Source organism: Mus caroli, unplaced genomic scaffold, assembly GCF_978045245.1.
Source record: "Mus caroli unplaced genomic scaffold, Mus_caroli_1 scaffold_8, whole genome shotgun sequence".
Taxonomy (NCBI): Eukaryota; Metazoa; Chordata; class Mammalia; order Rodentia; family Muridae; genus Mus; species Mus caroli.
This window is the reverse complement of record NW_028227263.1, coordinates 81,258,586-81,283,889: the sequence shown is the minus strand read 5'-3', so window position 1 is coordinate 81,283,889 and position 25,304 is coordinate 81,258,586. Positions and strand designations below refer to the sequence as shown.

The window sequence follows — 25,304 nt, the reverse complement described above, 5'->3', positions numbered from 1 at the left end:
TGCACAGTCTGGACAGCTGCTGTGAGGATGTCAGGGTCACATGCACAGTCTGGACAGCTGCTGTGAAGGTGTCAGGGTCACAAGCACAGTCTGGACAGCTGCTGTGAGGGTGTCAGGGTCACATGCACAGTCTGGAGAGCTGCTGTGTGGGTGTCAGGGTCACATGAACAGTCTGGACAGCTGCTGTGAGGGTGTCAGGGTCACATGAACAGTCTGGACAGCTGCTGTGAGGGTGTCAGGGTCACAAGCACAGTCTGGAGAGCTGCTGTGAGGGTGTCAGGGTCACATGCACAGTCTGGACAGCTGCTGTGAGGGTGTCAGGGTCACAAGCACAGTCTGGAGAGCTGCTGTGAGGGTGTCAGGGGGTCACATGCACAGTCTGGAGAGCTGCTGTGAGGGTGTCAGGGTCACATGCACAGTCTGGACAGCTGCTGTGAGGGTGTCAGGGTCACAAGCACAGTCTGGAGAGCTGCTGTGAGGGTGTCAGGGGGTCACATGCACAGTCTGGACAGCTGCTGTGAGGGTGTCAGGGTCACATGCACAGTCTGGACAGCTGCTGTGAGGGTGTCAGGGTCACAAGCACAGTCTGGACAGCTGCTGTGAGGGTGTCAGGGTCACATGCACAGTCTGGAGAGCTGCTGTGAGGGTGTCAGGGTCACAAGCACAGTCTGGACAGCTGCTGTGAGGGTGTCAGGGTCACAAGCACAGTCTGGACAGCTGCTGTGAGGGTGTCAGGGTCACAAGCACAGTCTGGACAGCTGCTGTGAGGGTGTCAGGGTCTCATGCACAGTCTGGAGAGCTGCTGTGAGGGTGTCAGGGGGTCACATGCACAGTCTGGACAGCTGCTGTGAGGGTGTCAGGGTCACATGCACAGTCTGGACAGCTGTTGTGAGGGTGTCAGGGTCACATGCACAGTCTGGACAGCTGCTGTGAGGGTGTCAGGGGGTCACAAGCACAGTCTGGACAGCTGCTGTGAAGGTGTCAGGGTCACATGCACAGTCTGGAGAGCTGCTGTGAGGGTGTCAGCGTCACATGCACAGTCTGGACAGCTATTGTGAGGGTAATGAAGGCATCAACACCATCCACCCACATCTTCCAGAGTGAAACCTCTACCTCTAAGGACCACCGCCCATTCCCTCCACCCTGCCCTGGCCATCAGCCCTCTGTTTACTGTTCTGTGAATGTGACAATGTGACAGGACCCCTGTTCAGTGTCTTACACACTGATTACCTTTGGAACTGGCTTGTCCCACTCATGTAATGCTCTCAAGGGACACCAGTGCTGCCGAATCTGTCAGAATTGCCTTCTTAGAAAAATGCTACATGGCAACTCCTGCTGTGTGTGTGTGTGTGTATGCATGTGTTTATGTTTGTATATCTATGTGTGTGCATGCATGTGTCTGTGTGTACGTGTGGGTCTGTGTGTGTGCGATTGTGTTTATCAGTGCATTTGCCTGTGAATACCAGAATTGCTTATATTCTGACTGTTGTGTATATACTAATATAAATGTGAACATACAGATTTCTGTTTTAAATGCTTATTTTACTTCTTTTGGCTATGGTATATAGATATATATGTCTATGGTACATACATATGCTATGGTGTGTGTGTGTATGTATGTATGTATATAAACACACATACACACCAGGAATGGAATTTCTGGATTATGGGGAGCACTAGTTTTAAACGTTTAGGACTTTTCATGGCATTTTCCATAGCAGTATCTCCATTTTTAGTCTGTACAGTTTTCCCATATTCTTACCCACACTCATTTTCTGGACTCTGCTTATTTTTTTAATATTTATTTATTTATTTATTATATGTAAGTACATTGTAGCTGTCTTCAGACACTCCAGAAGAGAGCATCAGATTTCGTTACGAATGGTTGTGAGCCACCATGTGGTTGCTGGGATTTGAACTCAGGACCTTTGGAAGAGCAGTCGGCGCTCTTAACTGCTGAGCCATCTCACCAGCCCGATTCTGCTTATTTTTATAAGAGCCATCCATTGGGCGTAGAGTGGGGTATGATTGTGTCTTGCTTTGCATTTTTCTGAGGACACAGTGATGCTGAGCCTTTCAGCACAGTTAGTGACTATTTGTACAGCTTCCTTGTAGAATTGTCTGCTTGGTCCGTTCATTTTTGAATGAGGGTAGATTTTTGTTTGTTTGTTTTTGGCTTGGTTTGCATCGTAACAACTTCTTATATCTTCCTGGTGTCAGTCTCTAAGTAACAGTCAGCTGCAGGTGTCTTCTTGCATTCTGTGGCTGCTTTTGCTTCTCGCTACTCTGAAGAGCTAAACACACCAACTTCTGTGGTCTGCCCTGAACATACTGGGATGAAACAGTTACATTGTACAAATGAAGCCTCTTTCTTCCCAACAGCTGTCTCAAGTTGTTATTTAATATGGAGCCCTCCATCCTGTGATTAATGCAATAAAAGCAGAGAAAAGGGTGAATTACTTTAATTGGTTAAGTGTGATACCGTGACTTTTTAGCAAATGTAATGATGTCATGTAAGATTTGTATTTATAAAAATAACGGTAATGTTCCCCAAGAGCTGTATTTATTTTATGGAGTTAAGATGGGATCTTCTAGAAGAGTGCTGTCCAATGGAATGGGAGCCAAGTGTATAACCTTAAACCACATGGCCGCACCATTTTAAGAGTAAGGCAAAGATGGAATTAATTTTGAACACATAACCAATATAAAAATCTGTGCATTCCACCTTGGTGGCCCTGTGTCTTTTCACTCACTGCATGGTCATATGTTAAAGTTCACCGACCATGTGACTCTGGGGTCTCCTATTAGACAGTGTGGCTCTTGGCTGTGAGCACAGCCTATCCACAGTGTCCCCACACCTTGAACAGAGTAGACAACTTGTCAGAGCTTCTTTAAAAGAGCAGCTTTCCCATTAGTATATATTTGTAATAATGCGTAAACATTCTCTTTGTAGTACAATAAATTTAAGTGCCGGATTCTGAAGGAGAAAGTGGACACTCCAACGACCACTGTTTACAGGTTAGTGTGTGCCAGCTTTAAAGCAGGGCTCAGTGGGGACTTGGAGCTCAACAGCAGCTGCACTGAGTCCTGGTGGAGACAGAGATTGGCTTTCTGATTTATCTCAGTGATGGGACCATTTAAAAATGAATGTCTTTACATACACAGTGTCTTCAGATCCTTTGTGGTGTTTGAGTTTGCATAGAGAGCTCTCTGTGATCTGAGGCTAGACGGGTTGCTTTCCTCCTTGACCCTAAATTAAAACTTGTCCCATACGTATGGAAACGTGCAACCTCTCACTTAAAAATGTGTCCTGGTCATTTCTCTGTTTCTGTGATAAGACATTCCGAGCAACAACAAGTGATTTACTTGGCTTACGTCTGTGAGCCACAGCCGATCACTGAGGAAAGTAAGGCCAGGAACCCAAGCTTGAAGCAGACACTGTGCAGAAGGGAGGCAGACGCAGGCAGATCTCTGTGATCTCAAGACCAGCCTGGTCTGCATACCGAGGTCCAAGGAAGCCAGGACTACATAAAGAGACCTTGTCACAAACAAACTAACAAACACAAAAGGAAGGAAGGAAAAAAAGAAAGAAAGAAAGAAAGAAAGAAAGAAAGAAAGAAAGAAAGAAAGAAAGAAAGAAAGAAAGAAGAAAAAGAAAGAGAAAGAAAAAAAAGAAAGAAAGAGAGAGAGAAAGGGGGAGGAGGGAGGAAGAGAAAGAAAGAGAGAAAGAAAGAAAGAGAGAAAGAAAGAAAAAGAAAGGAAAGAAAGAAAGAAATAGGGAGGGAGGCAGGCAGGCAGGCAAGCAACCCTTGTCCTGACATGTTCTCGCCTAGCTTCCCACACTGCCCACAACCACCTGACCACAAAGGTGCTTGCCATGCTGGGCTGGGCTCTCCTATGTTAATTACAACAACCAAGACAATCCTTCACAGATGGGTCCACTGACCAACCTGACAATTACTCAATTGAGATGCTCTTTCAGGTCATCCTAGGCTGTGTCAAAGTGACAGTTATTGTTAATTGGGACAATACAATAATGGGGTTTAATGAAAAAGCTGTAACTATGTCTGGGCATGTCTTAAATCTTTCATTATAGGTGTGGTCCATTGATTGACCTTTGTAAAGGCCCCCATGTAAGACACACTGGAAAAATTAAAGCCATAAAAATTTTCAAGGTAAGGATTTTTAAAATTTATAAATACAATAAACAAGGTATACTAGGTGAGAGATTTTACTATGTCTTCTATAGTCTGACCATGGTAGTATTTTAAAACACTTTGTATTTATTTCACTAAAAGTAATGTTTTAGAATCTTGATAATTAAAATACTATATAGCTTTTGATTATAATTTAATCTTATTCTAAATACTATAATGCATATCTCTTTATATGGCCATTTCTCAAAAATTTATCTTTATTTTGTATTTGTGTGTGTGTGTGTGTGTGTGTGTCTTTGCAGAGGCCAGAAGTGTCATATCCCTTGAAATTACTGCCTGATGTGGGTGCTAGGATCTGAACACAGAGCCTATGCAAGAGAAGCAAGTGCTCTTAACTACTGAGCCTTTTCCCTAACCCTCCATTTGGGTTTTAAATACTGCTCCTTGTTTAGATGTCCCTCCATACTCACAAGTGTCACATGTATGAATTTAATCAACTCCCCGATAAAATATCTAAAAAAAACCCCAGCAGTGCCTATGCTGAGCATCCGTAGACTTTGCACATGTGGGGGTCGGGAATGGTGGCGGGTGGTGGTGGTGTCTTTAATTCCTAAACAGTACATTGCAGCAAACACATACGTAGCATCTATTTTGCATTAGGTACTCTAGAGATGGCTTAAGAGAATTGTACAGATTATGTGCAAATGCACCATTTCATGATTTTATATAAGAGACGGCAGTGTCTGTGGATTTAGGTGTCTGCTGAAGAGCTAGCTATAACTAACCCTCAGCAGACACCAAGGACAGCTGGACTGCGGATTTCTTGAACTGCACAACATGAACAAGAAATCTTTCTACATGTAAAAATAATGAACTGCAGGCAAAGAGAAAAGCGGCATGAGTGTGAGCACCATGCTGCAGTTGTAAGGAACGGGGCTGACTGAGTGTAAGCACCATGCTGCAGTCTTAAGGAACGGGGCTGACTGAGTGTGAGCACCATGCTGCAGTCGTAAGGAACGGGGCTGACTGAGTGTGAGCACCGTGCTGCAGTCCTAAGGAATGGGGCTGACTGAGTGTGAGCACCCTGCTTCAATCCTAAGGAACGGGGCTGACTGAGTGTGAGCACCCTGCTTCAATCCTAAGGAACGGGGCTGACTCTGAGTGTAAGCACCGTGCTGCAGTCACAAGGAACAGGGCTGACTTTGAGGCCCTGCCCTTTCTGGACCTTTGTTTCTCACGGTTTTAGTTACACATCCCTCAATGATGCTTGTCACCACAAGCCATAGGTCAGAGGCACATGAACCTCTTGCCTTTTCTGGTTCCAGCTTGGTGATCACAGCCGCTCCTCAATCTTCCCTATGCCCTGCTTCCTGCCATTTTCACTCCTAGAATCCACAGTTGACGCTACCCAATTTCGTGATCAGGGCTATAATTTGAATGGGAGGTTTTCATTAGACTGTAACTCTGTAAATCTGTAACTAAACATTGTGGGTACTACGATAGGAAGCCTGCGTACATGTTGAAGATTAGCTTTGCTGCTAAAGGTTAGATTTTTCTTTTAAACCAGTATCTTGTCAATGTTTAGAACTCCTCAACATATTGGGAAGGCAACCCCGAGATGGAAACTTTGCAGCGGATCTATGGGATATCCTTTCCTGACAGCAAAATGATGAAAGACTGGGAAAAATTCCAAGAGGAAGCCAAGAGCCGGGACCACAGGAAAATCGGGAAGGTACGCCGGCACCTTCATCACAGGGACATGCCTTGGTTAGCCGTGGCTGCACCTCACGGAACAAGACCTCACAGTAATGTTTCCTCTTCTCTCTGTTAATGCTCACTGCTGGCTGTTGACGTCTTCCACGCCCACACTCTGAGCTGACGTCTTCTAACCAGCTTCCTTTCTCTATCTTTTGCCAGAGTCTTAAAATCTTTTTGTGAGAGTTTATTTTTATCATGATATAAGTTATTAATAAATTCGCCCCTACGTGATGACGTGCTATCTATTTGGAAGGCAGCAGTATGTGGACAAAGAGAGTAAGATTTGAAAGTAGGCGGCCCTAAGGTTCTGTTCACCATCCTGCCAGGATCGAGCTGTGCCACAGGATGGACAAGGCATTCATTTGCAAAGCCGGCCACATCTGTCCTGAGGAGTAGGTGGCAGGGTTGCTAGGAGATGCCCTGTGCACAGGGCGCTCTTAGGGGTGACACCGTGGAAGGGTCCCATCCCTTGAAGCCTGCCTTCTGCAATGCACTTTTCGTTCTCACCTTGTCATATTGCCCCCATGTGAGACCGCAATTCTAGCTGTATGAAGAACACTTACTCAATTAGCTATAGATTTACCCTAAAAAAAATTAGTAGTGAGTAACAGAAGATAACAGAAAAGCCAAGTTCAAGGCTAAGTAATCATAAGTATGAGTAATAATTTTACGTGTGCCGTCATATTATATACACTGTAGTTCTAAACAGACACTGAGGAACTGGGGATGCCTAGTGATAGATGAGAGGGGGTAGAGTGATATTGTATGACTGTCACTTCAGGTATGGTACACATTAAGCAAGAGATGAAGTTTGAAATACAATCATTGTCTCCATCTAGGAACAGGAACTTTTCTTCTTCCATGATCTGAGCCCTGGAAGCTGTTTTTTCCTCCCGAGAGGAGCGTTCATTTACAATACGCTTATGGATTTCATACGAGTAAGTTCCTTCCTAAAAACCATTTTATTCTTATTTGTCTACTTTCTGCATCTTACCATCTTTGCTCATAAACAATAGTGTTTCCCTTAAGTTTTAGTAATATAAGAATTTTGGAACTAAAAACAAAAGCCTAACGACATGGAGCTGGTTAGCTTTCTTGAATTTCATAAAACGCAGGCGTTGTCTTAAGTCTCTAAGGATATGTAACCTTAACCATCTGCTGAGTGTAGCTCTTCTGTGACAGAGAATGCTGCTCTGAGGGGCACTGCTTCTCAAAGATGGCTGACGGCTCTGCTGCCTTGTGCTCACTACAGAGCGACCAGATACTCAACATCTCCAGGAGTAGAATGTAGCTGTGTCTGACGCCCATGCTTAAACATGTGTAGTGTTGCAGGGTTAGCATGAAGATGCTGTGCAGAGGTGGGCCACTTCAACTGCTGGAACTGTTTAGTCTTTCCTGTGACCATTACAGCCTTGTCGTGGGTAACTGTAATTGTGTGGTGTTTCAGTCAACGGCAGACTATGGATCTATAGTAAACCCTTTAGAATATGTTGTCCAGGCTATAGTGGGCAGCCTCATGGTCCCATAGGGTGTGGGAAGCCACATATGCCATTACAAGGTGGCGCTGGCTACCGCTGGCCACCATGCATAAAGTTAGATAAACAACCAATGTGTACATATGCAGTAAAGTTTTTTGCCAAGTCACTGCCTGGCCCAGGCATGATAATGAGGTTCTGTGAGGTACTGAGAGTATAACCAATCGGATGAGAGACATGTAAATGAGGTATGATACTGAGAGTATAACCAATCAGATGTGAGACATGCAAATGAGGTAGAATGCATAACCAATCCGGGTGTGAGACACGCCTCTCCTAGGCCTATATAAGCAGCACCAGTTCTGGGCTCGAGGTCTTTTCGCCTCTGCAATCAAGCTCTCCCAAGCGTAGAGTCGGGTGCTCACAAGAATAGGGTTCCACTCCTGTGGCTTCCTTAGTTTGTGTGGGGACTCTAATGCTCCTCAGTGCATTCCTCAGAGTGCAGCCACTAGCAGGTGAGGGGCAGCGTGCTTGTTTTGCTGCCTGAGTTCTATGTCCTGATGTTCTCAGACGTGCTCCAAAGGCCGCTGTGCTTCCTACAGCTTATTTGCAGAGGTTCCAGTTGGTGCAGTAAATTGATTCTTCACATCTGCCCCTCTCTCCAGACTTACCTTCACGACTGGATTCTTGTGAGGCCTTCCTTAGCACCTCCCCCTGCTGCCTTTCTTCACCCTGGTTGCTGTCGTTGTGCCTCAGATGCTGAAATCCTTCTTCTCTGAGCTCATCTTCCTTGTGCTCATTTCTCCCTAACCCCCATTCAAGGGATGGCTTTCTTCAGGAGCTTTCTGAGAAAGGGGGCACCCATGGGATGTGCTGGGTCATCGCTGTGGCTACAGCCCTCTCTTCTCTTCCTTCCCTCCTTGCCCTGTACCCTCTGGTGGGGGAGGTAGACCTCTGTGGAGTAGCTCCCAGCCTGCATTCCTTCCATTAAGGACAGCCACTGCGAGGCAGTAGAACAGGGGCAGGGGAGGGAGGCCTGAAGAGTCACTGAAGGCTCTGGAGACTGGTGGATGACAGTGGCCGGTCACTGCTGATGTCTTGAGCTATTTGCTGGCATCAGCACAGTTTGGTTCCTGAAACTCCAGGCTAGGTATGGTGGCCTTAAAGGGCTCTCTCATCTTTTATAGATACAGCACAGTCATGGGTGAGGATCAGAACAAAGCCTGATTGTATGGGTTGCTCCATTGGAAAGAATTTAAATATACAATCCCAGTGGTTTCTAATGCTAAGGTAAGGGCTGAGCCCCTTAAATTCCCAGATACCCTTGTATGACGTAATTGGTTTTATGATGCATAAAAGAACTTCCAGTGACCTCAGCTACTTCCTTATGTTTGTTTTTTCTTTTTTCTTTCTTTCTTTTTTTTTTTTTAAGAGACTCATGTAGCCCAGGCTAACCTTGAACTTTCTATGTATCCATGAATGTCTGGATTCCTGATTTTCCTGCTCCAGTGCCCAAGTGCTGAGGTTACAGCAAACGCCACGATGCCCAGAAACCCCAGCAACCCCAACTAGTTTTAATCTTAATTTTTAGTTATGTCATTTTCACTCTTTTCTCCTCTGATAATTTTTCAATTCGTGCCATATATAATGTATAAAATAATTATAGAGAATGATGCTGTCTTCTGATGTTCGCCATCTGCCAAGATGGACAATGATTATTCGGTGTCCTGATTTATTTATTTATCAACTTGACACAAGCTCGAGTCATCTGGGAAGAGGGAACCTCAACCGAGAAAATGCCTCCATCAGATTATCCTGTTGTGGGCATTGATTGATGTGGGAGGCAGGGCCCAGCCCACTCTGAGTGGTGCCCTTCCTGGGCAGGTCTTAGGTTCTATAAGAAAGCAGGCTGAGCAAGCCAGTAAGCAGTGCTCCTTCATGGCCTCTGCCTCAGTTCCTATCTCCAGGTTCCTGCCTTGAGTTCCTGCCCTGGCTTCCCTTGGTAATGGACTATATGACCTGAGAGTTATAAGATCAGATTAACCCTTTTCTCTCCAAGCTGCTTTTGGTCATGGTTTAATGCGATCAATGTAGTTTGCTTTCATCCTGTTGGGAGGATAGGGTTCTCTGAGTCTCCATTATATAGGCTAATGGGTCTGTGTCTCTCATGAGCTCCAAAGGACTGAAAGAAACTCAGCTCTGTCCCTCTCTGTTCTGCAACTGGGGAGCAAACTATTTCAAGTCTTATCAGGTTGACACACCAGTAAGTGTCCCATAAGATCTGGTCCAAGTGCAGATGAGGGTCCTTGGTAGCAAGTATATTCCCCCTCTATTTAGGCCTGTGAGCAGAAGATACAAGACACCTCCTGGCCACCTCCCTATTACCCCACATTATGAAAAGATGACAAAGGAAAAGGGTACAGTAGACAGTTCCTTTTAGAAAGGGTGGGGGAGGGTACAAGGTACTTGATGGACACCAGGCTGTAGAGATTCTGACATCTCCCCATTGTCGCTGCCCCAACTTGGTTTTCCCTATGCTGATATCTGTCAACACAGATTAGCTTCATGCAAGTGGAGTCACACAGCACTTGTTTTGTTTTGCTTTCTTTTCCAACGGTGTCTCTGAGATTCAATCAAGCTGTAGTGGTATGATGGGGGTTAGGGGCATTATTTCAGGTGTTCTGTTTTGTGGGTCCATTCTCTTGTAGGTGTGTAGATTATGTCTAGTTTAGAGATGCTATACACTGTCCACCAAGAACGTTCTTGTTCTTTAGTGCACATAACTGCTCACTTTTGGTAAATACAAATCACATGACAATACAAGAAGGACTACGCTTCTAAGTCAAATGGAGTCAACCATGCTGAAGTTCACCACCAAGGTGAACAGCTTGCTATTTACCCCACCTCCAGAGAGACTCGGGTCAGAGAGAGAATAGCCAAATTCCTTAAAGAGGCCATTTTCTGTAGGCATAACAGTGGCATTTCCCTCTGTATTCATTCTTAGGTGAAGTAATGTCAAATAGTCAAGTTTACCCGCCCTGTTGCTTCCTGCCTCCTGTTGCCGCCTGGTGAGGAAGATAGCTCTGAGATGGGCTTCCCTTTGGCTTTTGTTTCCGCCTTCAGTCTTTCTCTGCCCTTTGCCGGAGCTGTCAGGGTACTGCCCTTTAGAACGAAGTGAGGCTCAGTGCTGGAGTAGAAAGGACGAGCATTTAAGATAACTAAATCATTGTGATTTTGTCCTTTGACATTTTCCAACAATAGAATTGCTAGGCCATGGGTACTTCTATTTCGTTTATATTGATCTTGGGTCACAGTCTTGATAAATCCAGCCTAGCCACAGACTTACAATCCTCCTGCCTCACTTTCTCATTTCTGAATATTAAAGATGCATACCATCATACACAGGTGAAACTTGGTTTTTTTTTTCATATTTTTTTCTCTTTTGTGTGCCTGGGGTGAGTCATAGAAATTGAATGAATTACTTATTTTTATTTTGAGTCCAGATCCTTGGGTTTGCAGTGGAAATGTCTCCCATGTTCATGTATTGCTAGAGTTGATACTGTGAAAATGACTGTCCTAACAAAAGAAATCTATACATTTAATCCAAATTAAAATCCTAACTTGTCACAGAAATAGGAAAAAAAAAAACAATTTTAAAGTTCACATGGAAGCTCAAAAGACACCAGAGAGCCAGAGCGATCTTGAGCCAAAAGAATAATGATGTAAGGCATCACCATACCTGACTTTAAATTTATACTGCAAAGCCACAGTAATGATAATAATAAAAACACGATGGCTAGGCATAATGGTACATGCCACTTTGGAGGCAGAGGCATGGATCCCTGTAAAATCTGAGGCCAGTCTGGTGTGTATAATGAGACCCTGTCTCAAACAAGCAAAACAAAAACCTTAACCATGGCACTGGCACAAAAAAATAGATACATAAACCAATGCAAAAGAACAAAAGCCTAGATTTAAGTTCATGCAAAGATGCCACAAATACACAGTGGAGAAAAGATAATATCTGCAACAAAGATGTTGGCGGTAAAACTAGATGTGTCCATGAAGAGAAGTGAAGCTAGAGCCACCTCGCTGACTGCGTAAAACTCAGGTCCAATGGGTCACAGCATCAAGCCTGACACTGGGACTACTAGATGGGAAGCTAGGGCATATGCTACAGGCTGCAGGTTGGGGTAGGCAAGGAGTTCCCAAGGAAGAGTCCAGTCACTCAGAAAGTCAGGCCAGCAATGGACAAGCCGGGCCTCGTGAAACTGGAAGGCTTCTGTATAGTGAAGAGCACAGCCCAGCAAATGATAGGCCTGTTGTGGTAAATCTCCCAAATATGCCCCGGCTATCCACAGCACAGGCCTCTGACAGAACGAGAGAGAACCTCTGCTGGCTACTGTCTTAGTTAGGGTGTCCTTGCTGTGAAGAGACACCATGACCTTGGCAACTCTTAAAAAGGAAAATATTTAATTGGGGCTAGCTTAAAGATTCAGAGATTTAGTCCATTATCTTCAAGGTGGGAAACATGGCAGCACACAGGCAGACATAGTGCTAGGAGCTGAGAGTTCTACATCTTGATTCAAAGGCAGCTTAAGGAGATTGTGTGCCACACTGGGCATAGCTTGAGCATAGAAGACCTCAAAGCCCGCCCCTGCAGTAATCACTTCCTCCCATGGCCACACCTATTCCAACAAGGCCACACCACTTACTTGTGCCACTGCCTATGGGCCAAGCATTCAAACCCATGAGACTACGGGAGCCATACCTAGTCTCCACAGCTACTATTTTTTTCCAGCTACACTCTGCACTCCAGGCTATCTGGTCCCCAAGCTCTGGGCCAGTTCTCCAGCCTCCATCTCCCACCTTATTGTAGGTATGCTGGGATTACAGATGTTCACCACTGCCTCCAGCTTTTTTTTTTTTTAATGGGCTTTAGCAGTCAAACCGAGGTTAGCAGACTTGTCTGACAAGTGCTTTTACTCTCCGAGTCATCTTGCCAGCCCAGCTGGCAATTTCCCTAAAATCTAAGCAAGTATCGAGCATAGTAAAACCAATCACCTCTTCTGGCTGTGCAACATAATGTAACCAATTAATTTTCCCCCTAGCTGTGTATCAAAGAGACATGGGAAGGTATTTCTTCCCAGCAGCCTGCAATGGGGTGTTCTCAGCCTTCTTAATGGCGATAGAAAATACCAGCTTGTAAAAGGCTGGGCATTGTGTCTGTCCAGTAAACAACTCTGTCTAAAAGGAATATTGTCCTGGGTGAGAAGGTAACCTCTAAACATTATTGAATTATATACTTAAAACTGGTGAACTTTCTTGCATATAAGTTGTATCTCAATAGGTTGTTTTGTGGTAAAATATACATAGTGTCAATATTGACAATGAAGATATTTTAAGCTTATGGCTCCTCATTGACCATGTTTATACTGGTGTACAGCCATCACCAATCAACAGCAGACTTCCTTTCCTTTTATAAAACTGGAACTGCTCAGGGTTTTGCCCTGATCCCGAATTGAAATTCCCTACTCAGTAAACCCTGACATTCCTCTTCCTCCCCAGTGTCTGGCACCACCGCTCTACTTTCTGGCATTGCTCAGTAGTGAAATCAAAGAATGTTTGACCTTTTACAGTCTTTCTGAAAGTGTGTATTATTATTAACATAGGCAAAGCAGCTCTCATATGCTGTCATTTACATAGTATCTTTTTGTTTCCTCCCTGTCTGCTTCTTTCCTTACACTGTATCTTTTGTAAGAGGAGCATTGTGTAGTTCATGTCCCTGCATTTGCCTGCTTCTGCCTTCATTTTTCTGAGCTCTCCTTGTGAGCCTCTTTTTTTGTGAGTCACCGTTCCGGAGATGACAGGCTGCCTCTCGGACTATCTGCCGGTCCAGTAGCACTAGCCTCTGGCTTGCTACAGAGTCCTTGTCTGCCCAGGTGAGGGCAGGGAGCTAGGGACATGTGATGGGAAGTACAGAGAGCCTCTGTGGAAACTGTGTGGGCAGGGCCTGTTGCCTCTGAGCTAGAGCTGCACTTCTGTGGAAGATTGTGCAGGCAGCCAGGTGGGCTGGGTGGGCAGGTGCTCCCAGACACAAGGGAAACTCCAGCGCTCTGAGGTAAGAGGACTTTGGCTTATGCTGACTACTAACTGTAAAGACAATGGATCGTGCATAGACAGTGATGCAATGTCCCTTCTGAACAATCCTCCCTTGCATCTTGGAGAGACGCTCTTGTCATCAGACTAACTCGCCTAGAGCCCGCTGGCCTCTTCTTTCCTTACAGAGTCAGAGGATTTCTCTGTAGACATTTAAAGTCTCAGGATACTTCCTCTCCATGAGGAGAGGGTTCTGGGCGATGCACTCATTGGGTCAGCTGAAAAGAGTTTAGTGAAGGAAATTCTGATACAGGAGATTGTCTAGTCAGCAGGGACTAGAGAGGGATGGCAGAGCACACAAGGATGACCCCAGGGGGTGGTTTCTCGGTGCTCAAACTCAGCCAGAAGTCAGAAGGGAAGTATTAGTCAGGATTCAGCGGAGAAACTGACCAATGGGATACTCAGGAAGAAGAGCACCGTGTGAACTGCTGCTGAGACATGTAATGATGTAGACCCAAGTCCGAGGGACGAAGACTGGCTTATACCAGCTTCATAGGCAGTGGACGCCAACAGAAGCAGATGCCTCCTTCCTTCACTGTTTTGTCCTTTTCACACGCCCAGTGGGTTGAATGATACCCATCCACACCCTGGTCTGCTTAATCAGTCTGCAACTCCAAATGCTGTCTCACCCACAAACACTTCCTCTGATGTACCCCAAGTAGCATTTCATCTGAGCACCCCTTAATGGAGTCAAGCTGACAAAGAATTAGCCACCACAGTGGATGGGTCTGGGTGGAGAGAGGTGTCAGCATGCATGACCAGTGCCAATATCCCTCGTGCCTCTCAGCACCCTCTTCATCCTCGGCTTGGATGATGGTGTTTGCTTCCTCACAGTCTCATCAACCATTGTGTCAGTGTGGTCATCTTGGTGAAGGTTTACTACACATCTAAATTGTGGGTTCAACCAGTGCTGGTGTGGGGATGCACACATGAGCGGACATAACACACTCACACACACACACACACACACACACGCACACAACTTTATAGCTATTTTAGTGGGACTTTGTGAAGGAGTTGTTGATGTAGAACTGCTTTAACAAATGAGAGAATATGTGAAGACCTTTTCAATGGTACTGATACCCAGGGGTCACTGAGATGTTTCCAAGGGACCAGGTCACTGGGCACAGGTAGAGAGATTTGACAGATACTTCAGGAGGCAAATGTGGTTCACAACACTCAGTCAGTGATCAAGATTCTGCAGGAGACCAGATGGAGGGGCACACTGCTGGATCATGGACAGTGCTGGTATGCTGGATTGTTTTATGTCAACTTGACACAGGTTAAGTCATCTGAGAGGAGGGAACCTCTCAAGAAAATACCTCCTTTAAAGTGGGGCTGTAGGAAAGACTGTAGGGCATTTTCTTCATTACTGATTGATAGGGGAGGGCCCAGCCCAATGTGAGTGGGGCCATCCCTGGGTTAGTGGTCCTGGGTTCTATAAGAAAGCAGGCTGAGCAAGCCATGAGGAGCAAGCCAGGAAGCAGCTCCCTCTGTTGCGTCTGCCTCCAGGTTCCTACCATGTTTGAATTTCTGTCCTGACTTCCTTCAATGACCAACTATGATATAGAAGTGTAAGCCAGATTAACACTTTCCTCCCCAGCTTGCTTTTGATGATGGTGTTTCATCCCAGCAATAGAAAGCCTAACTATGGGCAGTGGTGGCACATGCCTTTAATTCCAGCACTTGGGAGGCAGAGGCAGGCGGATTTCTGAGTTCAAGGCCAGCCTGGACTACAGAATGAGTTCCAGGACAGCCAGGGCTACACAGAGAAACCCTGTCTCGAACCCCCCCCCCCAAAAAAAAGAAAAGAAATGAAATGAAAGCCTAACTAAGACAGCTGGGTCATAGACACTGCTTGCTCCTTCCCAGTGATTGCCTTCCTTTGCTTTTGAGAAGTTGATTGGCCTCCCAGACTTGTCCCATTATGTCTGAAAGTCAACAGATACTACATTTTAAATATAAAATACATACATATCTGTAACATGTATCTCTCTATAATGTAACACACATAATATATAATCATATATAGGTAGAGCAAAATCAAGGAAGATTATGAATTTGAGGGCTCTCCTGGGCTACTTAGTGAAACCCTGTCCAAATAACAACAATAAAAGGTTCATCCCTAAATAAATATGGTATCTATTGATGCTTCGCCTCTTAGGAAAATATCTTAGTTTGTCTCATATGGTAATAATAAAGTCCAAGAGATTTAGTGGCTCATCAATAATAAGTCTCACAGTCTAAGGGTTAGAAGACTCAGATAGGGTGCCAACATCGTCAGGCCTATGGAGGGTCTGCTTCTGGGCTGCAGACTGCTGCCTTCTTCAGGTCGTGAGACAGAAAGATGCCAGGGGCTCCTTAGATAGGGAGGGATGCTGATTCTTTAACACCTTCATGGCCCAACCAGCTGCCTAAGGCCTCACTTCCTAATGCTGTCTTTTAGTATTAAGGTTTCAGTTTGGGAATTTGAGGAGATAACACAAAGTTTATTCAGGAACACTTCGACATATTTTCCTAATGCCTTAATAAAATATTACCATCTAATGTGAGTGTGTTCAGCATGGATATATTTTTTTAGACATCTTCTTAGTTAGCTTTAGAAGAGCCCTCTAATAAACACACTACACACTCACGTGTGCCTGTACACACAGACCCTTCAATTCCAAGATCATTCTTGATCTGAATGTATAGACCCATTTGTTATAACCATATAATAATTACTGCCAAAAAGGGGGGAGAGTTTGTTATTGTTGTGGGTTTGGTTTGGTTTTATAATTTGTGAGAAATATTTTTAGCTTGTTTGAAGTATGGTGGTCTAGATTTGTGCCACATATTCATTAAAATTATTTACAAGTAATTTAAGAGTATCTAGGTAATAATTAACCAAATTGATACATTGTGATTTAAAAATAGAAGTAAAACTTTAAAAATCCTTGGGGAGTTCTCCTCTCTTCTCCCCATGGATTTATGAAGGAAGCTGCTGGTAGGCGGGTAGGCGCAACTCCTCTGACTTAGTACATACCAACCATTTAATGTGTTGCAAATTAGAACTCTCAGTATTGTTTCTACTTAAAACAAAATGGATCAATAGTATAACATGAAACATGGCATTAGGACTTACAAATTATAAAATTATTAGGTCTTCTAAATCATAGGAGAAAATGTGCTATTGTTTGTTCAAAACATAGAACACTTTTTCAAATGTTTAGTTATAGTAAAATGGATACTATGTGTATCAAATTCCAGTTACTACGGTGGAAAGCATTGAAACATTTGTGCCTATACTACTTGTATCAGTTTGATTTTTTCCTGTAAGATAACTGAAACAGTTTAAAAGAGGAAGGATTCATTAAGGCTCACAACATCAGAGGTGTCATCCACTGTGGCTTGCTCTGCTGTGCTGAGGCAGGGCATCACACAAGGAGGGTCTGGAGGAACAAAGCCACTCACCACCTCCCAACAGTCAGGAACAGGAGAGAGATGCAGGGCACCAGAGTCAGAGGGTTCAGACCCCGAGGAGACATCCCTGGGTCCTACTTCTTCCAGACAGGCTCCACCCCTGAATGTTTCCTTCACCTTCCCAGGCTACCATCAAACTGGGACTGCAAGAGTGAATCAATCCACCGCTGAAGTCACAGCCCCCTTATCTCTCAGTGTGTGCATCTACCAGCTGTGGACCCACCCTACAACACATGAGCCTTATAGGGGACACTTCATATCCAATGGGTAGTCCTGTGGTGTGCTGTGAAATAAATCTACTAGTGAAAGGCTTACCTTTTTGTTCATAATCCACAGAATTGCCACACATAAACCTGTCACCTGAGGAACCATGAATTAATAGAAGACATGATCTCAGGTTTTAATATAGTCGCTCTAACAAACACCAACCATGTTTGTCTTCCAGGAGGAATATCACAAGCGTAACTTCACAGAAGTGCTCTCTCCCAACATGTACAACAGTAAACTCTGGGAAACTTCAGGCCACTGGCAGCATTACAGTAACAACATGTTCACCTTTGACGTTGAGAAGGACACTTTTGCCCTCAAACCCATGAACTGTCCAGGGCACTGGTGAGTATTGAACACGAAGGGGACCCTGCACGTGTACATAGTGCTGCATCAGAATCAGCTGTTCACGTTGCTGCTTAGCGTTTCAAAAGTGATTTTCTGGAATGGGAAGAATGGGAGCTGTTACTCATCTTACTGTGTCTTTTAATTCAAGGGAATGTGACCATGTTACTGAGTTCTAAGGAATAGAGCCCCTTTTTAAAATATGCCTGGTCTTGGGCAAGCGTGAACTGTTAGCTATGCTTCTCAGGGGGCAATAGTGTGTGTCGACCTTATAGATCACTATATTTGTCTTCCTAATTATACTTCAAATATACATGTTCATAAGGTATTTAATTCCTATACACTATTGGATGATTATAAGATTCACAAAGTCTTGACTGATGGATGATCTGGAAGTACCTTTTCCTACCTACACATTTCCATGTCTCTTAATCGTGATGCATCTTAGAATTGCTGCTGGCATGTTCATGTTATACCACAGCAGAATCAGAAGTTATTGTCTGGGGCTGGGGAGATGGCCCCGTGGGTTACGCACTTGCTGTGCAAGCGTGAGGACCTGGCCTCATCTTCCTTGTATCAACATAAAAATGCATGCATAGTGACACATACCTGTAATAATCTCAGTACTTTGAGGCAAGGAAGGGGTAGCTGTTGGCAGTGCAGTCTGGCCAGTCAGTGAGCTACAGTCTTCTTGAGCTCTCTCTTCTCAAAAACTAAATAAACAAAAACTAAGCTGGGCTGGGAGAAAAGAAGACACCCAACGTTACCAACCTCTGGCTCTACATGTGACTCGTCGGCGTATGCACCCACACACATGTGAACACACATACCACGCATACAACATACAAAGTTTTCTTTCGTAGTGGCACCTAAAATAAAGGGTTGTCCTACAGTCAATGCTGTTTTGAAGTCTATGAGAAATTGTAATTATTATAAAGTTAGCATGCGCATTTAACCTTCTAAGATAAATGCATTTTACAGATAGAAATGAACAGACTCAATCTTACACATACACACACACAAATGTATAGGTTTTTTTCTTAGCAACATACATAATTTCTAGTAAGTTGGCACTAGAAGCCAGCTACTAACACAAGTCTCTGGACATTCAGGGAAGCCTTCTTCCTTTTTAAGGAAAGATGCAAAGAAATTAGAATTGTTTGCAACTCTAGTGTTGTAAAAGCAGGCTGTGGATAGTCTCCATCATCCTCAAACAAAACGGGGCCCAGCTTGTGCCCACACTCTCAGATGTATTATTAATCTCTCAGGATCCTTCCCCAGTGAGTATCATCTCAAGCTGTAGCCTGTGGTTTCAACACCAAGGAAAGCCCCGTGAAAGCAGAGAACGCCGTTTTGTATCTTCCTGCTTCAGAATAGGCAGCCGGGCTGAGAGAAGCGAGCCAGAGTGTTTTCTATGGAAAACTAATCTCTCATTCTGCTGAGATCCTTAGCTGAGCATTTTCCACGCCTGGTGCTGGAAGTCATTAGGACAAAGTCTGTTTCCTCGGGGAGCTCAGAGGAGCATGAGGACATATAGGTAGAGGTCATTTATAACAACAACGGAACCATGTACTGGGCTGCAGATGTTGCTGGACCCTGAGGAGAAATTCAGCAGCCCTGTCAAGGGTACCATCTCAGAAACAGAAGAAGCCTAGGGTTGTCAGTTAGTTATATATGGCACATCCTTACTGTGGGAAGCAAAAGGTTTGATCCCTGCTGGCAAAAAGATAAATGGAAAAAAAATCATAAAAAAATCCTGTTGCCCTAAGACCCACATCTTGAAACTTCGTTTCTTAATGTTTAGATGATCCGTTTTCTGTCCATCAGTAAAGTCTGTTTGTCCCCCTGTCTTTTCTAGTTTAATGTTCGCACATCGTCCGCGATCCTGGAGGGAAATGCCTGTTAGATTTGCTGATTTTGGAGTTCTTCACAGAAATGAGCTGTCAGGCACTTTAAGCGGCTTAACCCGAGTGAGGCGCTTCCAGCAAGATGATGCGCACATCTTCTGCATGGTGGAGCAGGTAGGCAAGGAAGGACAGGGGGGGAGGGGGGAAGGGCGCTGCACACTCAGAGCTCAGTCTCTCCCAGCTGCTGTGGTGTGGGAGGCGCCCTCGTCGCTGCGCATGCGCTGAGAGAAACCTTTGCTGATTCTCTGGTTTAGAGATCAGTGGTCAGTCATTTCCTGGCACGAGGCTTATTGTTTTCCTTCCCTTACTTTATAGACTCAAGCTTCACCTGTGAGATATTTCAAGGGAGCTTGTGCTGTTTGTTTTCAATATATTGCCTGGAACTTACAGTTTTATCTTTTCATTTAAAATCAAAATTTTCATGCAGAGGTGACTGTCAAACACTGTTTGACTTGACTGCTCTTATGGAACAACAGCACGTGGGGTGTGTGCCAAGAAATGCTGCACTGCACGACAAGTCTCAGGAAATTTTAAGGATTTGATAAAATAGAATGCTTCATGGCTGCTGAAGTTATTGTTAAAAACCAATATCAGAAATCTATTTGGGAGCAAAACAACATGTTTCTAAGTGACCCATAGGTTAAAGGAGAAATCCAAAATAAAATTAGAAAATATACAATACGAATGACAACACATGTGAGGGCTACGTGGGTATTTACAGCACCCCTACTTCTACTTAGGAACCTAGAAAAAGGAAAAGAGCCAATTATATCTAGGGTACACTGAAGAGAGAAAATGAAGTGACAATGAGCATGCCAACTAGCTTTTCTGCCACCTTGACACTTGACCTGGGTCAGTTTGGATGAGGGGATCTTAACTGAGAAAATGGCCTTACCAGACTGGCCTGTAGGGAAGGAAGCCTGTGGTACGTTTTCTCAATTGATGATTGATGTGGGAAGGCCCACCTCAGTGTGGACAGAGCCATCCGTGGGATGATGGTCCTGCTGCTGTTAGAAAGCAGGCTTGCTGTGAAGAGCAAGCCAGGAAACAGCACCTCTACATCCTCTGATTTAGTTCCTGCCTCCAGGTCCCTGCCATGACTTCCCTCAGGGATGGACTGTGATGTGGAAGGGTAAGACTTACTGACTGGTTCTTAAACCCCTTCTGAGTTTGCTACTGAAGGCTTGGCCCCAGCTGGTGCTGCTGCTGGAAGGTAATGGGAACCTTAGGAAGTAGAGCCTTTCTGGAGGAGGTGAGGTCATGGGGTGGACCCTGGAAGGAGCTATCGAGTCCTAAGCCTGTTCTAAAAGTCAAGAGGTGAAGCAGCCTTGTTCTTCTGCCGGCTCCTTGTCAGGATGCTCTGACTGGCATGGTTCCAGAAGCAGCAGAGCCAACTGATTAGAGTCCGGAAGCAATGAACCAAAGAAGCCTGTCCTTCCTTTAAGTTGCCACAATGGCAGAGTTAACCTGAAAATCATTAAGACAAAACTCACTGAAGCAGAAAAATAAAGAGTGCCAACAAAACCCAAAGCTGGTTCTCAGAGAGGATCAGCCAGGTGGGTAAGCTTTTAGTCAAACCGAGGGAAAAACAGTTTCCAGCATTAGGAATGAGAAGTGTCATTGGTACAGATTCTGAAGACACTCAGGGAGGAAGGCAGATGTCTTCATCATTACAATAGACTTTATCAGAACAACAAATAAATACGCTAAATCTAAAGATTTAGTTAGAAAGCTACCGGGCCTTTTAAAGTTGCTGAAGTCCATTGTCACACTCTTCAGGCATATTTATGAATAACATGCCAATAAATTTTTCAAATAAAGTAGACAAATCTTTGAAAACTGCAAACTACTAGTCTTTATTCAAGTTGAAGTCTTGTGACCACCTCAGAAATTAAGCTGACAACTAAAGCCTCCATACAAAGAAAGTTCTGGTCCAATGTTGGTTTAACTGATGAATTCTGCAAACACCGAAAGAAAATTCTAGACAGAATATTAGAGAAAACTGAAGAGGAAGGAGTCATTATCAACTCCTCCTAGGGGCTTTCAGGACTCTGAAACAAAGCATGACAACGACTGTCTAGAAAAGATTGATCCAGTTATAGCAGACACAGGACGATGCATCCCAACCAGGTCAGCTGTGTCCCACAAATGGAAGATATATAATACTAGATACAGGTTTCATCTTACAAAATGAACCATTGTCATTTACCATATTATCCAGTAGAAAAAGACAACCTATCTTGGTGCTGAAGAGATGGCTCAGTGGTCAAGAGCATTTACTGTTCTTGTTCAAGCTGAGAGCACAGGTTTGGTCCTCAGTATCCACACAGTGCCTCACAACCATCTGCCACTCCAGTTCCGGGGGACACTCTCTAATGGCCTCCATAGATACTGCATGCACACGATGTACAGACATTCATGCAGGCAAAACACTCACATACATAAAAATAAAACACCCTTCTTACAAAAGAAAGAAGGCATGTCTCGATAGTTACCGTATTGGCAGAGGCTGGAAAAGCATCAGGAAAAACCCACTATTCGTTTCTCACTGAGAACTCTAAGAAAGAAAGAAGGGAATTTCCTCACCCTAATGACAGGCACTTCTGAAAAACCTACACAGGAGCAAGGTAAGGATTCCACTTCTCATTGCTTCAATCAGTAATTATTATACTGGAGAGTCTCTTGATGAAGCAAGCCAGAGAGAAATGCGCAAACATCCAGACTAGAAAGGAAACTGGGGAGGTTTGACTTGCAGATGGTATGGCCTTGCCCAGTGCTGTTGAGAAGAGCCAGGGCTACCAAGCCAGTGAGTAGCAAAGATGAGCCATTCCATCCCTGGGGTCCTGAAGAAGGAACTCCACCCTCACCTGGGAGTGACCAGGCTGGAGCAGTGTTAGTGAAAGCAGCCAAAGCAATGTTCTGATCCCAAATCTTATCCTAAATGTCTGGGACTCAGGAATTAAAAACCATCCCTTGTTCCAACAACCAGGAGAATCTAGGCAGAAAAGGATAGCCCTTGAACAGCAACACTGAGACTGACCGCTGTGTTAGCATTATCTGACAACGGTCTTCAGACTTAGTATTGCTAGTGTGTGTGAGAGAGAGAGAGATGGGGAGGGGGCAGGAAGGAGGTGGGGGGGCACCAGTAGAAGGCATCTGATAGAGTTATAGGCAGTTGTGAGCTTCCTGATGTGGGTCCTGGGAATCCAGTTTGAGTCATCTCTCCAGCTCCACGACAAAGATATTAAGGCAGCCTTCATAAGACTGCTTTCAGGAACAGTTACAAAATCGTTTCATACCAATGAAAACCATGCCAGGACTCAGAAAAGGGAAAATCTCAAAGTGGAAATAAAGATTATAGTGAGGAACTAAGTAGAAAATTCTTACTGAAATGTGTAACTAAAAACCAAAATCAAAGCTCAGTAATTGGATTTATGAGTAGAACAGAGGAGACAGGGAAAAAAATCCATAGATACAAAAATAGAATCTGAAAGGCAGAATTGAACCTGGGGAAGGGGCTAGCTGCGATTGACCTGCACCTGACCTCCATGCGGTCACCCCTGCAGGGACATAGAGGGAGGTGTTACTTGGTGGCCAAGAACTTGTCAAATCCATTAAAAGACCCAAACCACCCATCAGGGAGCCGAGTGAGGTCCAGACAGGCCACACCCAGAGAAGTCTATGCTAAGATTCGAGTTTAATGTGAGGGGGGAAGGATAGAAAATGGAAGGCAGAGAGGAGGAAATAGAGTTCGTTCAGAGGAGAAAAATGCAGACCAGCCCTTTTCAAGGACTAAAAGAAAACCCTGTCAACCCAGAATTCCCAGTCTAGAGAAAATGTCCTTAGGGAGTTACAGAGAAGGTGAGCTGTCAGCGGGCAAGCCATCAGTCATCCCTCAGGAGGATGGCGGCTATGGGAAGGGGGTGGTGGGCAGTCCTGGAACAAGAAGGACTCTAAAACTCGCAAAGTACAAGTAGGTAAATGTTTCATTTTCCTTCTGAGTTTTCTAAGTTGTATTTAATAGTTGAAGCAAAAATATTCCCTTGTGTGATGTAGCCCTAAATATATAGAGAAGAAATGCTTAAGTAAATGATGCGGTTTGTGGAGAAGGGCAAAAGGAAGTGGGGTTTCTATACTCATTTGAACCTGTTAGCCATGACATCTGTAGGTTACAATGCTGTATAGTAACTACTAAAAGCGTATATGTGTGGATACTCTGGCATGTCTATGTATAGGTCTAAAAGAAATTATAGTCAGTGTTAGCAGTGAAAGGTGCCAACCGCCTGGTGTTAAAATCAGGCTTTATGGGGCCAGAGAGATGGCTCATTGGTTAAGAGCACTGCTGTTCTTGCAAAGGGCCTAGGTTCAGTTCCCAGCACTTACATCATAACTTGTGACTATCTATAATTCCATTTCTAAAGGATCTGATACCCTCTTCTGGCCTCCGCAACACTGGGTATCATGTGGTGCAGATATATACCAGCAGTCACTCCATGCACATAAAAATTAAAAGAATACTTTTAAAATTAGTTTCAATAACTATTTGACATAAATGATTTAGCTATAAGTACCACAGATGAGTTTAAATTGCTGTTCCATTTGAGTGTTTTGCCTTCAATTTCAGATTGAAGAAGAAATAAAGGGGTGCTTGCACTTTTTACAGTCCGTTTACTCGACGTTTGGCTTCTCCTTTCAATTAAACCTGTCCACAAGGCCTGAGCACTTCCTAGGAGAGATTGAGATATGGGATGAAGCTGAAAGGGTAAGCAGTAGGACACGAAACCGCATGTCTTGGGGTTTAAACTGGGGAGTCCAGGAATGAGTATGAAGACCATGGAAGGTGGCTAGCCAGTTCTCGTCGCCATGGTGACCATATGAAGAGCACCTCTGCATGCTGTGAGGAGATGGATGCCAGGCAGAGGTGCAGGCACAGGCTAGGCTTGGGCTCTAGTAGGGTCTCCTCCTCACACACATCCTGCCCAGTGCACTCACTACATTCTTCTTCCCAGGAAGGGTGCTGACTCAGTTTACCTAATAGTCACATGAAAGTGAAGAAGAGGATGCTAACTAAGCCTGGCTTAGCCGTTCTCCCTGCTCACGCATGTCAGCTTTCTCAGGATCAGGACTGGGCATGAGATGTGATCCTGGTGCCTGGGCTCAGGTGATAACACCTACCCATAAAGCTGTGGGAAACATAAGTGAATTCATGTATGTGAGATAACGGTGGTGTAGTGACAGGCTCGTGCACATGTACAGTTGTCTTCATGTTTGTGTCAATGTCACCATCATTCCCACTCAGTCACTTAGAACTGGGTAGGCTATGGGGTCTTGTCATTTATATATATATATATATATATATATATATATATATATATATATATACACACACACATATATATACACACATATATATATACATATATACTACATAATTATATATTATATCTTTGTGTATTTATTATATATGTTTATTTAATATATTTATGATATCTTATATAATGCATAATATATAATACACGTTTTATATTATTTCTATTTATAAATTATATTTATAAGTGTATATATATTTAACTCTATTAGTTCTTAATACAATCCAGCCAGCCACCCAATAATGGAGGCTGAGTCCTATTGATTTATTTAATCAGCTTTAGCACACTTACTGGCCAATTATCCCTACTTTTCTATCTGTTAAACTGGCTAGTTCCAAGCTCTACTCCCTATTTGCTGTTTAAGTCTCTCAGGAGCTGTTTTGCTCCATCAGTCTGTCCTTAGGG

General features: G+C 44.2%; 1 protein-coding gene across 1 annotated transcript in view; it reads left to right on the top strand.

The window, feature by feature from the left end:
• Positions 1 to 25,304, top strand: part of Tars3 (threonyl-tRNA synthetase 3) — an 81,823-nt gene that overhangs the window by 47,277 nt on the left and 9,242 nt on the right. The window contains exons 7-13 of the mRNA XM_021166443.3: positions 2,954 to 3,018; positions 4,097 to 4,175; positions 5,743 to 5,889; positions 6,755 to 6,853; positions 17,457 to 17,623; positions 19,482 to 19,644; positions 24,155 to 24,292. Coding sequence (XP_021022102.1) covers positions 2,954 to 3,018; positions 4,097 to 4,175; positions 5,743 to 5,889; positions 6,755 to 6,853; positions 17,457 to 17,623; positions 19,482 to 19,644; positions 24,155 to 24,292 — 858 coding nt within the window. The remainder of the gene's footprint in view (positions 1 to 2,953; positions 3,019 to 4,096; positions 4,176 to 5,742; positions 5,890 to 6,754; positions 6,854 to 17,456; positions 17,624 to 19,481; positions 19,645 to 24,154; positions 24,293 to 25,304) is intronic.